At 42.8% G+C, this 13170-nt stretch overlaps 1 protein-coding gene across 1 annotated transcript; it reads left to right on the top strand.

The window, feature by feature from the left end:
- Nucleotides 1–908: 908 nt before the first annotated feature.
- Nucleotides 909–2575, top strand: LOC136100585 (vitelline membrane outer layer protein 1-like). The gene is given in 3 exon segments (XM_065836201.2): nt 909–1112; nt 1778–1872; nt 2290–2575. Coding segments are annotated over 3 exon segments (552 nt in total). The 5' UTR covers nt 909–941.
- The last annotated feature ends 10595 nt before the right edge of the window (nt 2576–13170 follow it).

The following is a 13170-nucleotide window of genomic DNA, read 5'->3' as shown; positions in this document are numbered from 1 at the left end:
TGGCACTCCATCTTGCTATAAAATCCCGAGGCTCAAGATACTTTCCTAAAATGCATTCTCCTCTTTGCATCTTGAACAGAGAAACAGCTTCTGCCAGATCCTGCAAGCGTGGCTAAGGGCCATAGGGAGCATCGGTTATCTGTATGTCAACTCCAGGGTTTCAAACTTATCTCTCCCTGCATTGTGGCATCCTCGAAGACCGTGTTCTCAAGGTCAGTATCACCTTTCTGGAAAGCCTGCCTTTCACCTCCCTCCTAATGGCATTTATCTTAATGATCCGAGAATCACTGTGGGCATCCTGGCATGTCTGACTTCAGTTAAGCTTGTTGCAAAGCCAAGCAAAATGTTTTTTATTAAGATAAAAAAAGTGAAAAAAAAAAAAGGCATTGAAACAATAAATAACCTGCACACTTGTCAAGCTTACCAGGAATCCTGTTCAATGGAGGGTGTTGGGAGACACAAGACTTGAGTTTACTTATACTTTGTTCTAGACCAGGTTCCTTGTGTTTCTTTGTATAGTTTGACCTCTCTCTCCAGCAATAACTAAAATGGTTATGACAGTTTCTCTCAAAAGGCAAACAACCCCATGGCCAAGCATCTGTGTAACCAGAAGCAGAACTGGTATTAAGCCTCTGCCATGAACACAGCAAGGAGCACATAGGTCTTGCTATAGCCCTTCGGTGATGGTGGATACACCTGTAGCCACAGCATCTGCTGCATGTTGGCTGTTGAACAATGCATGTTCAACAACATGTTGAACAGGGGAGCTTCTCATGGGCACTGCAAGCAGGTCAGCAAGAGCTGCGTCACTGCCTGAGTGGAAACTATTGTTCCTATGCTGTTTGTCAGCAGACTGATGGGGAAAGGCAAGCTAGCTGGGCAGGGTATAAATGCCCCTGTCTATATACTGTCTCTCTTACAGCAGGTGCAGAGTGAAAGAGATGAAGCTCCTCATGCCAGCTACACTCATCCTGCTCCTCTCACTCTGCACCTTGGGCACAGGGGCGTGTGAATATACCTCTTTCCTCATTGTGCCCAATGGAAGCCACTGGGGCAAGTGGGGGATTCAGGAATTTTGCCGCTATGGCTATGGCAATGGATTTTCACTGAAGGTAAAATTCTCCCTATTTCCCACCATTTCCCGTCTGTGCATCCCAGTCAGCAGCTCTCCACCTCCCAGGAGGGTCTTCTCCAGAATCTAAGGGTTTTCTGCAGGGTCTTTGCACTTCCTTTGTGTGATACTCTGTACATAAAACTATAAGTCTTCTGGAAAATTTAGCCTAGAACATGTTGCCACCAGTACACAAAAATACGTGTTTTTTTTTTTTTCTTATTTTAAGACAAGAGGTCTGTTGTTAGATAAAGCAAAAGTAGAGCTACTGCCAGAATTATTTTGCTCTCAATCTGGATGGAGTTGTGCTGGCAGATGCATGATCTGCATGTGACTGATGTTGCTGGGAGAAGCCACCTCAGAGCTGAAATCTGCTGCTGCAGTCAGGAACGAGACAGCCTCTTCCAGTCCCTCTCCTGGGACTCAGAGTCTCTGCCTTACATGTTGGGTCAGAAATAGAAAACATGAAGAAGAACATGTTATGGATTATGTAGGTGTGGTGCAGTTTCCCAGTGACAGACATATTTTCCTATGTGCTTCCCAAGACGTTTTCTCTTTCCCATTACAAGAAGGAGTTGGGATTGCTTATGACTGGCACTTAAAGGACTTATCCTGCGTCTTTTCCCCCTTGCCTTTACCTCTGCTCCTGTGTGACTTCTACTGCAGGTAGAGCCCTCGCAGTTTGGAAGAGACGACACAGCTCTGAAAGGCATACACCTGTGCTGTCAAGATGACTCCGTCATCGAGTCCTCAGTGGGGAAGTAAGTAACACCGTGGTTTCTCCCCTGTTTGTCATGCACCAGCTCACAAAATATCCATAGGTGTCACCATTTGCAGGGGTCTCTTCTCTGACTTGCTTTGTCTGCACAGTGCTATAGTAAAGTAAATTAAAACAGGAAGTTGGGGTTTTTGTTCATTTTTAGGGTAATTAAGCATGGTTACTTCACACTACCACCTTCTGTTTGCTCTTGAGATTTCTGAAGGGCATTGTGAACACCTGAAGTATAGGAAGGCAAACAAAAAAAGGAGAAAGTAAGAGGCCCCAGAGCACAGCAGGATGTTGTGCTGGTCAATGCTGTGAGCAAGGAAGTGTTAAGCTGCAGGGCAGCATGACAAAGAGAAGGAGCACTCCCCCCAGTTCGCAGAGCCCAGACATTCCTCTGTCTGCTTTTTGTTGGATGGGGTACCTGGACCAGCTTCCAAGTTTGTCCTGGAGGCTATTTGATCTCTTTTGCACCGAGAACAGAGAAATTCCAATGAGTAGGTGATGACACAACAGCCAACAACATCCATTTCAGATGCTTGGATGAAACTGTGCTAGTAGGTGATGGACTGTCATGGGGTAGATTTGGCCTGTGGAGCAAAAGCTGCAACGTATGTGGTCTTCAGACCAAGGTAGAGCCCTCAGAGGGGCTTCAGCATGATACAGCACTCAACAATGTGAAGTTCTTCTGCTGTAAATGAAGATTTGCTCCATCTTCATCACTGCCTACACATCCCATATCCCAGAGCAAATCAGTAAAGATTTGCTCTAGTTTTATACTGGGACAAGCCTGTTATGTTTTGACTGCTTGCATCTTTCTGTATGGGCCAGTGCCTTAGATGATGAAGCCTTTTACAGTTACCACTACTTTAACATAGCTTCTCATAGTTACTGAAGTGCATTGTCTTCATAAGAATCTTCACATCACATAACTGCTGGTATAGAGCTGAAAATGCCAAATCTCTGACAGCTGCTCAGAGATAAGGGACAGATTTCTCAGCTTTTTTTTTTTTCTCTCTGACAGGTGATTTACTTTCAGGTTTGCTCTGCCCATTTTTCCATCATTTGAAATAATACTTGACCTATTGACATGACAGACAGGGAAGAAAGACTATTAGTTTGAGTCTGCTTGAGGTTTCTGATCAAAGAGAAAATAATCAGTGAGAGCTAATTGGGGTGAAAAAGAAATTTGGATGGGCTCATGAGAAGCATCAAAGGTTTGGTATCATTACCCACTCCTACCTTTATTTGCATCAACTTTTGTGCATTTTTTTACAAGCAATCTGTTGGCTCATACCTGAGCTCCTGCTTTGGGAAACATGTTTAGAAAGTGTGCTTACACTGAGCATTCATCTAAGTGTGATGTTGGTGCCACCTGGGTGGGCTGTAGCTTCCCAAACCTCCCTCATTGCTGCTTCGTAGTGCTCACCCAGCTATTAATGGAAAACTCATTTTCATGAGTCTTGTTGTTTTGTTTATTGCCTCTGGGCTTCATGATCTAAACAGCATGGGAAGAATCCAAACTAAAAATAAGCTCTATGTCATTCATCCATTTTTGATGGCCCAATTTGCTGGATAAGCTTCAGGTTATTACCTTGTCCCGATGTGCTAGATGTAAAGAATATACTCTAGATTTGGGAAGAAAATCTTGCCTGGATATCATTATTGTGCCCTAATGTCTGAGCCACTGGGCCTCTCTGGCAAGAGTTCAAGAAGAGTTATTGCCTCTCTGAGCACATTTTAGGAAGTGTAGCTGTTGCTGTTCCCTCAAAGCAATGCATTATGCATCTTTGTGTACCTGAAACAAGGTAGGGGCACGGTGTTGTCATTCTCCAGGTGACTGGTTGGGCCATGGAAGTGTCATGTCCAGGACAACAACCACATGGAGCAGCAGAGAGCTGATGGGTGGAGGTTCCCTCTGCCACTTCACATCCTCTGCTCAGCACATACACAGCAGTCATCACCACTTTGGCTCTTCATCCATGTGAAATTCTCTTCCTGTCACTTACCTCAAAAGATACTTGAATAATAACTGTATTTTCTTTTAAGAGGAATGGAACATAACAGGCAAAAGAACAGAACAAACATGATATGTACTTTGGTCAAAAACATTTTGATATAAAAGTCAGGACTTTGCTTTTGAATAGATCACCGGTCTCTCTAACTCTTCGTACTGTCTCTGTTGGCAGTACTCAGTATCTAATGCTTGCTGCAATAAAAAGTTTCTCTGAGTCAGAGAAGTGAAGAGTATGAATTTTATTGACAAAGCCAAGAGCAAACATTGGATATTTGGTGTTTGGTAATGTTTTCCAGTTCCGACCTCTGTAGAACACAAGAATTTCTCATGATGCTTGTGTCAATCCATGTCCTCATTTTTGACAATGCAGGGATTTTCCAGGTGGTATGGAGTGATGAGTGGAGAAGCCAGCTATACAGACTTCAGGACTGATTGCACCTACTGCTACCAGGCAGAGAATACATCATCTTCCTTGCTCTGTCTATACCGTACAAGGTATTGCTTCCCATCTTCTGCTTCCTGAGGAGCAGCTGGAGTGAACTGGTGCATCTCTATGGTCATAATTCAAAGTTACTTCAAGTGAAGCACTTACTGAAGCCTCAATGGTGCAAGAAGAAATCTTAGAAAGTTTTCTGGATTTGAATGGCTTTATTTAAAAAAAAAAAAAAAAAAAAAAGAAGCTTTCCAGCCAGACCTTCTGCTGCAAATTCGCATGGCTCAGCACCTGATTTGTTTCTCAACCCTTTAAATCTGATTTTTAATAACTTGGTAGTTTTTAGGTGGTTTTTTGAGTGCTTTCTGTCCTACTCTTGAATGCAGACATTTTAAGCATGCAACTATGTGTTGTTCATTTGTTTGTTTGTTTTAAATAAATGCTTATTTTGCAAAACCAGCCCAGTAAGCACTTGAAATACAAGGCATTATTAGCTTCAAGGCAGCATTTTGTAACTTCCATCTCCCTTTGGTAGTTTCTGAAAAAATCCTTATATGTCATATATTCAGCTCTGTGTAAACATTCAAATCCCTCAACTCTAGTACTCAGTAGCAAAAAAAAAAAAAACTGACAAAATAGCAACCTTTTTCTAACAAACTGAACTAAACTAAACTAAAACTAAATTCTGATGCTATCACAGTTAGCTGGGGTTAACGGTGACCATGTAGAAACTTACCTTCCAAAATGTCTGTGTTTTCAAACCCCACACATGGATTTATCTTAATTTTCATCTAGTTGACTGACTTCCATTTTCTTATGAGATAGGGATCATTTCAGCTTGCGAACTGACCATCCAGTATAATTAGTGAGGTAACATTTGAGGACACAAAAATTCAAATAGCTGCACTGATCTAAACAAAACAGGTTTCATTTGATGAAAGTGAACCGGAATCATAGTGACATTATCTGCATCCTATTTCAAAGTTTGGGCAATCCCCTTGCTCATGTAGAGGCAGCTCCACACACTTCACAGAAGGGCCAACTACTGGTCACCTTCTACCAGAGAAAATAGGACAAGTAAAAATCATCAAGTATTTATATTATAGTGATATATGATTAGTGTCATCAGCAAATGCAGCAACATGACATTTCAAGTGTTTATTTTTTTTTCTCGGCATGGAAGTTGTGTGTCTTGGAAAGATACACTGTGTGAATCTAAGTGGTGTGTGCACCCACTTACGTGTAGGGAAAAAGGTTTGGTAGCTTCTCTGTTCTGCAGATAGAGAGTTATTTATTGGAGTTGCCATCAACCCTGAGCTAGAGTACCTAAAAGAAGGAATAAAAGTATTTTGAGTGTTTTATTCAAGAAGTGGTGCCTCTTTTCTGTGTGTATGCTTGTGTATATGTAGATAGTTGAAAGACTTGAACTTCGTATCGTGCATTTCTTCTCTGGAGGGTAGGTCAAGCTGGAAGACTCTGAACATCTGCTTCTTCTTGGCAAGTGGATGATTCAGTTAAATTTTGAAGTTGCACTGGGGGAAGAATTATTCACATCACCAGCAAAACTGACCTTTTATGCTCCCCGATTATGCCTGGTGTAATGTAGATTCATATCTGTGTGTGAATAGACACTCCAAGCAAGAGCTGTTCCAAGAAATGTTTAGAAAACAGAATTCCACCTCTTCATGTACTTTCTCATGTATTTATCAGCAACTTCAAAATATAATAGGATGTTTTTGTCATCTGAACACTGATGGAATACTTTCAATCAGGCTTCCTCTGATGGTCCGCTTGCATAGCATGGGTCATATACAGAAAAGATGGAGTGGGCCTGCAAGTTAGAAGCTTGAGATGAGCAGGTCTCAGCCATGTACTGCACTCAGAGTGGAGGAATCACTAACTCTTTCAACTGAAATGAAGGTATAAAAGCATCACCAAAGTGTGCTGGAATGGATGTGGCTGAAACTGTGTATATCTGGAAACTCTGAGTAGCTACAGTCGCATGGCTTCAAAAAGCCACTATGTGTCCTTGGAACACCCAGGAGTCAGGAACACGTTGCCAAAGGACTGCCAGTCAGTTCCTGTGTGGTAACAACGGGACCACTGGCAAGATCAAGGACAAAACAAGGAGTAACTCTTCGTCGGCTGATAATGTGGCAATTTTGGGGCTGGAATATGAGTAGGCCTGGGGAAGGTGAAGACGAGTTCTCCATTCATCCACATGCTTGTGGCACAGCTCCCAGGGAGGCTGGCAGAAGCAGCAGGTCTGGAACTTTCCAGAAGTGATTTTTAAAAGCCAGTTCTATTGAATAAGACTAAATTAGGACCAGAAGAAACTTAATGTTTATGGTGCTTGAGTGAAGCAAGCTTTGAGACTGCTTCTGAAAAGTTTGCCTTAGAAATTTTAGCTTTTATGGCTGCACTGTTCCTGCTGCATGAGGAAAATAAATATTCCCTCCATCTTAAGTCTTCCAAAGCTTAAGTTATTAGGTTTTGTGAGGCACAGAGAAAACAGCTGAAGATGCTTTAGTTACATACGATTGTTAATGCTATACACGATGGAGATGTGCACCATGCAGCTCATGCTCAATCTGTCATAGTTACCTTTGCTAGCACTTAAAGCATGATTGCCAGTGAGGAAAAAACAGAAAACATCTGGTTTAGAATTTTCAGAGTATGATTATTTGGAAATGTTGCTACAGAATGTGAGCAGCAGAGAATATTAACCCATGGGTCCTGAAGAGAAAAATGGTAGGGCCTTTGGAGAGGTGATTCATGAAGGACTGAATTCTGGCTTCCATCCTCTCCTGTGAGTATGCTTCTGTTCCACAGGACTGCAGATCCATGGTAGCGTGCTCATCGTACGCATGCATCGTATCTGCCCACTTTGTTTCCAGCTCTGCAGCAATGGAGCCTACTTGAGGCAGTCCAGGCTCTAGCAAATCATGTTAGAAACTGTTGTCCTGGCAGGAAAAGGGGGTAGAGGTGCCTCCCTGGCTCAGTGAAAATTTGGGATAATGAATGAGCTGTCTGGCAGTTCAGAAACACAGTTAAGAGCAAGGTGGCAACACCAGATGTATAGAAAGCATATTTCTCTTGAGCAGATAATGTGGAACCTTTGCTAGACACTTCGTCTTTTGGTGTGTTTCCTGTGCTTTCCGTATCCTACCAGAACAAAACTTGGTAAACCTCAAGCACCTCATAGCACCTTACAGCACAGACCGACCCTGCAGAGCTTGCTAAGGTTTGATGGCTTCTGCAACAGTTCAGCTGTTCAGACATTTGGCTGCATTAACAACTGGACCTTTCCAGCAGAGCGTAAAAGCTATTTATTTTTGATCACACAAAATCACTTCAATGGCAGTGGTGGAATAGTAGTAGTTTGTTGCATTTCTTAATGAATATAAACAATCACAATGTCCATCAATGGCTTCTTTAGTGGCTGTGTAGCAGAGAAGCAAGTAAAGGTGTTGCAAGAACACCTGCACGAGCTTATTAACTCAGTCTGTGGAAAAGTACATTTTCAGAGGGTATGTGATAGAGTGAGAAGTTAGGTTACTGCATGAGTCTTTTCAGGATCGGGCCCTGAACAGGTCTGAGATGTGCCCTTAGTGTTTCTGCTGATGTCTTTTTCAGGGGGAGCATTCTGCTGCTGTTTTGTGAATGACTTGGAAGTGAGCTGACAAAAATATACATAACTGGCTTCGTTAAAATCCAGAAAGAACTGCTCGTACCTTAAAGGACAATGTCTCTCCATGTGATCAAAAAATATTTTAGCCCATTGTACTTTTTCAAGTAGTAAAATTAGATTAAAAAATTGGTCCCCCAATCTGATGTTGTGTCTAGAATGCCTTTCAATCCTTGCTCCAGCTTTTTTTTTCATGTCAGTGGACTTTTTATGGTGAGATAACCAGAAGTAATTTAGAAAGCTACTTTCCTTCTCAGCTTTTGCCAATATTGTGATTATCAAATAAGACCAACTCAATTATTTCTAGTTTATTGCTATAGCATTCACAATATGCCTGTGAGTGCTGTTGATAGGAAAACATGGAATATATTATAGAAATTGATTTGAACATCTTTTCTGAGGAGAAAAGACAAAAATAATTTTTGACTCTTGCCAGTTACGGAGTTGGTGCTTCACTGCAGCAGCAACTCCATGTGTTTACTGGGATGAGCAGTGTTAAGGGGACAAAGCTCTTCTTAATTTCAAAGGAGACTTCATTTCAAGAAAAGTAGTAACTAAGTGAAGAAAATACCACTTCTTTTTGTAGGTGTTTGCAAACAAACAGCTGGGAACGCTTCAGTGTTTTATGAAAAAACATAACTGTGTTTCTCCTCTGGGTCACACTGGAGTCAGGGAAGTGACACATGTATAAAATAGGGGATAAGTGAGAAAGACATGAACTTAGGAAATCTTTACTGTATGATCTACCTGATGAAAAATTTCCTTTCAAGTCTAGCCAAATGACTGCAACTTTCATGTGAGATTATAACACCTATGCCACAGTGCTAAGTAGTTATCTGGCAGTACCTGCTGAGTCTCTCTCCTATTAGAGGTGTAAGAAATCCACAGGTGTTCTCCAAGACTTTAAAACCCAGTGGGAAGTTTATGAATGAGTTATCTCCAAGGTGGCTCACCTAGAATGAGATACAGTGTCACACTCCTGCTTGTTAAACAGGCTTTTATTTGAGAGTTATGATTTCCATAGAAACAACTAAATCTTTCCTCCAGCATAATCCCGAAGGCTCTCACAGGCCTGGAAAATGTGCAGTGAATAGTCAAATCATTTTTCTATGCTGACAAAAAGAATGCCACAGATGTCATCTAATCAAGTTTCTCATGTGGGACAAAATAAGTTTGAATCCTACATTGCAGAATTGCCTTGCAACATTCAGACATTTTCTGCATTCCCATTTGCCTGCAAGTTCAGTTTCATAAACCTCAATGAAAACTTCCAGAACTGTGTAAGCTATACATGGGAAAGAACTTACTCATTTGTCTTCCCAAGGTATGTTGGTGAGTGCAAAACCTGTGAGAACAGAAGCCATTATTATGCTGATGATCTCTTTCCCAGGTCTATATTGTTTCCAGTTGGGCATTTTAATTGATCTTCAGGGTAAGATTTGCTACCTTACTGTTGCTGGATGCATTAATAAGAATTATGGAGTTTTTAAGCTGATTTATCAAGGTGGTTTGACTAAACTTTGAGATCCTGAGCCATTTGTCATGAAGCTTTTCTGCTCTCCTTATACTTCTTCATTTTTTTTTAATTGAGTCCCTGCAAATTCAGTAAATAATCTGTCACTTGAGGGATTCAAATGCAGAGTTCATACCCAACAGTTTTCACAGGTGGTCTGCAAATATGTGGGGCCAAGAAATGTTGAGCTTGATGCTGTCTGCAGTACTTTCCTGGTTCAGACAAATCCCATCCTATGGGTAAAACCTGAGTTAAAAATAGGGAAAGTCCACAACATAAAATACTTAAAAAAATTCTAAGTACAGTGTATAAGAATAATGGATTTTAGAAAACAGATCAGGCTATGCAGAGAGACCCCCAATCTGCCTCCCAGCTCCTGGCAGTGGTCAAGGTGTTGTGTTGGTGCTGACTCGTGTGGTGGTCTGTGGGTCCATGTGGCACCAGAAGGATCTCTGGGAATGTCATGTCTCTGTGTTTGTGCCCTCAGACCAGGGAATGTGCTCACTGGAGATTGCATCGTCCCTTTGCTCACCCTTTCAGAGGTTCATGTGAGGCTCCTGGAGGAAGAAGTCCCATGAGAGGTGATTAAAGGAAACAGAAGTGAGAGAGTTTTGCACTGTATTAAGTCCATTCATACTCAATTGGCTTCTGTTTCTCGTAGGAGATACATTCAGATATTCCTGTCAGGGAGGGAAATTCTGTCAATATTGAGGTACCTTCTGCCAGCTCTAACAGTCTGCTAGAAATTGAAGATTCTTTCTTTGGTGAAGTGAGCTACAATTCTCCCAAACTCCGAGGTATAATGACCCCTTCCAGCCATTTCCAGTATACTGAAGAGCTACTTGATGATTGTATCTGCCAAGGGTTTTTTTGGCATAGACAGGCTCGTGACCACATTCAGAGCCAGTGGTGATGCTAGCAAAGGGAGGCTGTGGATCCTTTGAATTGAGAATTTTTTCGCAATCTGAATGGACTGGTTCATAAAAGTTGAGCCTGGAAATAAGCATTTTGTGCTGGAATGATGAAGAGGGTCCTTTCGAGCAGCCAGCCCAGCAGTTCTTAGAAAACATAGGGATCAGGCTGAGATGAGGATAGCTTATCAAGGATCTGTTATCTTGTCAAGCCTACTATTTTGCTCTATTCAATAATGTGAGCAGAGTGAGCTGAAACTATACACAATCCAGACGACACTATTATGATTCATCTAATTAGCATTGTATAAAGTTCCTTTTTTCTGAAGTTTTAATTATACAATGCTGCTGCTGTTCAGTTAAGCAACAGAACATAAGCTTAATGTAGGTGCATGAATAGTCCTATCACTTTCAATACTTAAAACTAAACATGAGCAGGTGTTTTATTAAAATGGGGATAAATTTTCTTGTTAAGATTATTTATTATGAATGACAGACATCTGAACTGCAGTGTCTTCAGGTGGAATACACCTGAGTGAATATGGACACCTGTAATGTATAGTCCATGTGCTCATGAGCGGCAATGTCCTTGTCTTCTGCTCCTGTTACAGGAACAGTATCTGAGATTTAGTAATAACTTAACCCTGTTCTTACTATGTTTAAAGGGGGGAAATTCAGCTCTTCCAGCTTGGCATTAGGTGATATGTTCCAGTCTGAGTGACAGAAATCTCCCCAGGAGCTGGTTCAGGGCTGCTGGCTATAGATGACCAACAGGTGTTGATAGGAAGTGATGGCTTGGTTGGGGTCCTCCAGACACCAAGTGTCTACTGTACATACTGTCCTTGCTGCAAAACAGATGGTCTAGTCCACAGCGAGGAGCCAAGTGGGTATCAGAGCTGGACACAAATCTCCCAGACTCTGCACACAGCTCCGCTTTGTGTGGGAGCACAATGCAGTTGTCAGTTCTCATCACATCCTCATCAGTGAACTCACTGCTTTCCTGGCTGGGCTGAGGCCACCCTGGGGACCCTTTGCTTCCCAGTTCACTGGTGGTACCACACACTTCCCTTGGGGCAGAACAGCAGGGAGAAAGGCCATCCCTTTACATGCTCCTGGCACAGGGGAAAAAGGAGTAAGCAGTGCTTGTTAGAGCTGCCCTTCTTTAACCAGGGGGTGACACCTGGCTCATCAGGAGGAGAGAGCTGCAGAAATCATCAGTGGAGTCAGCTGGGCTTGAGAGGGGACACAAAGGCTGTCTTGAAGCAAAACCAGATGGAGAAGCAGCTGTGAGATAAGCTGTTGTTTCATTTCTCTGTGCTTACCTCCAAGTATGAGTTAACTTTGTTTTTTCTTTTTCTTTTTTTTTTTTTTTTAATAATTAATTTTAATTATAGTTACCTTAATGTTAGAAAGTCCCAGGCAGGCTGGCAGCTGGTCCTGGTTTGCTCTGGCAAAGCTGGTTGGGATCTCCACAGGGACATTCTACACATCTCTACTGGGGTCATGCTCCAGACAAGCTGCTGAGCTGCCAGATGAAGAGGCTGTTGGAAGAGCTGAGCCCACTACGCATGATCAGGGGGTTGAACAGGAAATTGTCCTTTGAGGCAAGACCCCAGCCTCGTGTTGCATGGAAGGAAGGATGGCAAAGCATAATCCCCAAGCAGATGGAGGACGGGGGCTGCCACGGTAGGTATGACTGGATGCTTGTAAGGTATTGCAACATGAGGAAGGTTCCTTCACCACCTGCAGAGGTGCAGGGTCTCAACAGGAGACCCCAGAAGGTTGTGTTGGGGGAGGTGTCTGAGCTGGTTGAGCCTGATCCACACTCTGAAGCTGTGGGTGGCAGCAGTGGGAGACTCCTTCCTGTGGGTAACACAGGCACCCTTGGGCGGCCAGGCTAGATGTCTCAGGAGGTTTGCTGCTTGACCAAGGCTGTGATATGAGGTGTATTAAAGAGGCTGACAAGACTTATCCAGCCCTCAGACTACTACTCCTTGCTTGCTCGTCTACATGGACACCAGTCATTCTTCTGGGAAGACCTTCAGTACATCAAGAGTGGCTACAGGGCCTTGGTGGCAAGGGCCAAGGCCATGTGGGCCCTGGAGGTGTTTCCTCAATCCTGCTGGTGAATGGGAGAGGCTCAGGTCAAAGTGGTTGCATTCCATGAGTCAGGTTCCATTTGTGCAGCCAGTGTCTAAGCTGAAGCTCTGATAACTTCCTTTGAGGAATGAGGACAGCAGAGGGAAAGACAAGATCCATATGAGCAAGTGGGACAAAAACTGTGCCAGGAGGCTTGCTAACCTAGTACACAGAGCTTTACACTGGGATGCCAGGAGATGGTGACCATAGCCCAAAGAGAGGTGGAGACATCCATGTTTCTATTTCTATTTATTCACTTAAGACTACACGTTATCTTTGTGCACAGCAATTTTTTTAGGATAACACGAGGCACAGAGCTTTAGGAGCAGCACAAGCATGTACAACCCTTCCCAGATCAGCCTGCTATCAGTGGTACAATCTGCTGTGTTCCCAGTTTGCTCCTCTCCCCAGACTCAGCCAGGGTCAGCAGTGATGAACTCCCTGTCAGTTTTACTGGGAAGAGAAGGGGCTAAGAATAGTAGGTAGATTTACCCTGAAATGCATAAAATACTTATTCCTTCAGCCTTATTTCTTAAAACTTGCAAGAGCATGCAGAAAGCTTGGAGCTTTTTGTCTTTGCAGTACCTGAGCGAGT

The sequence above is a fragment of the Patagioenas fasciata genome, chromosome 1 (assembly GCF_037038585.1).
Source record: "Patagioenas fasciata isolate bPatFas1 chromosome 1, bPatFas1.hap1, whole genome shotgun sequence".
Classification (NCBI taxonomy): domain Eukaryota; kingdom Metazoa; phylum Chordata; class Aves; order Columbiformes; family Columbidae; genus Patagioenas; species Patagioenas fasciata.
Note: the sequence above shows the minus strand (reverse complement) of the source record. Positions and strands in the feature narration are given on the sequence as shown.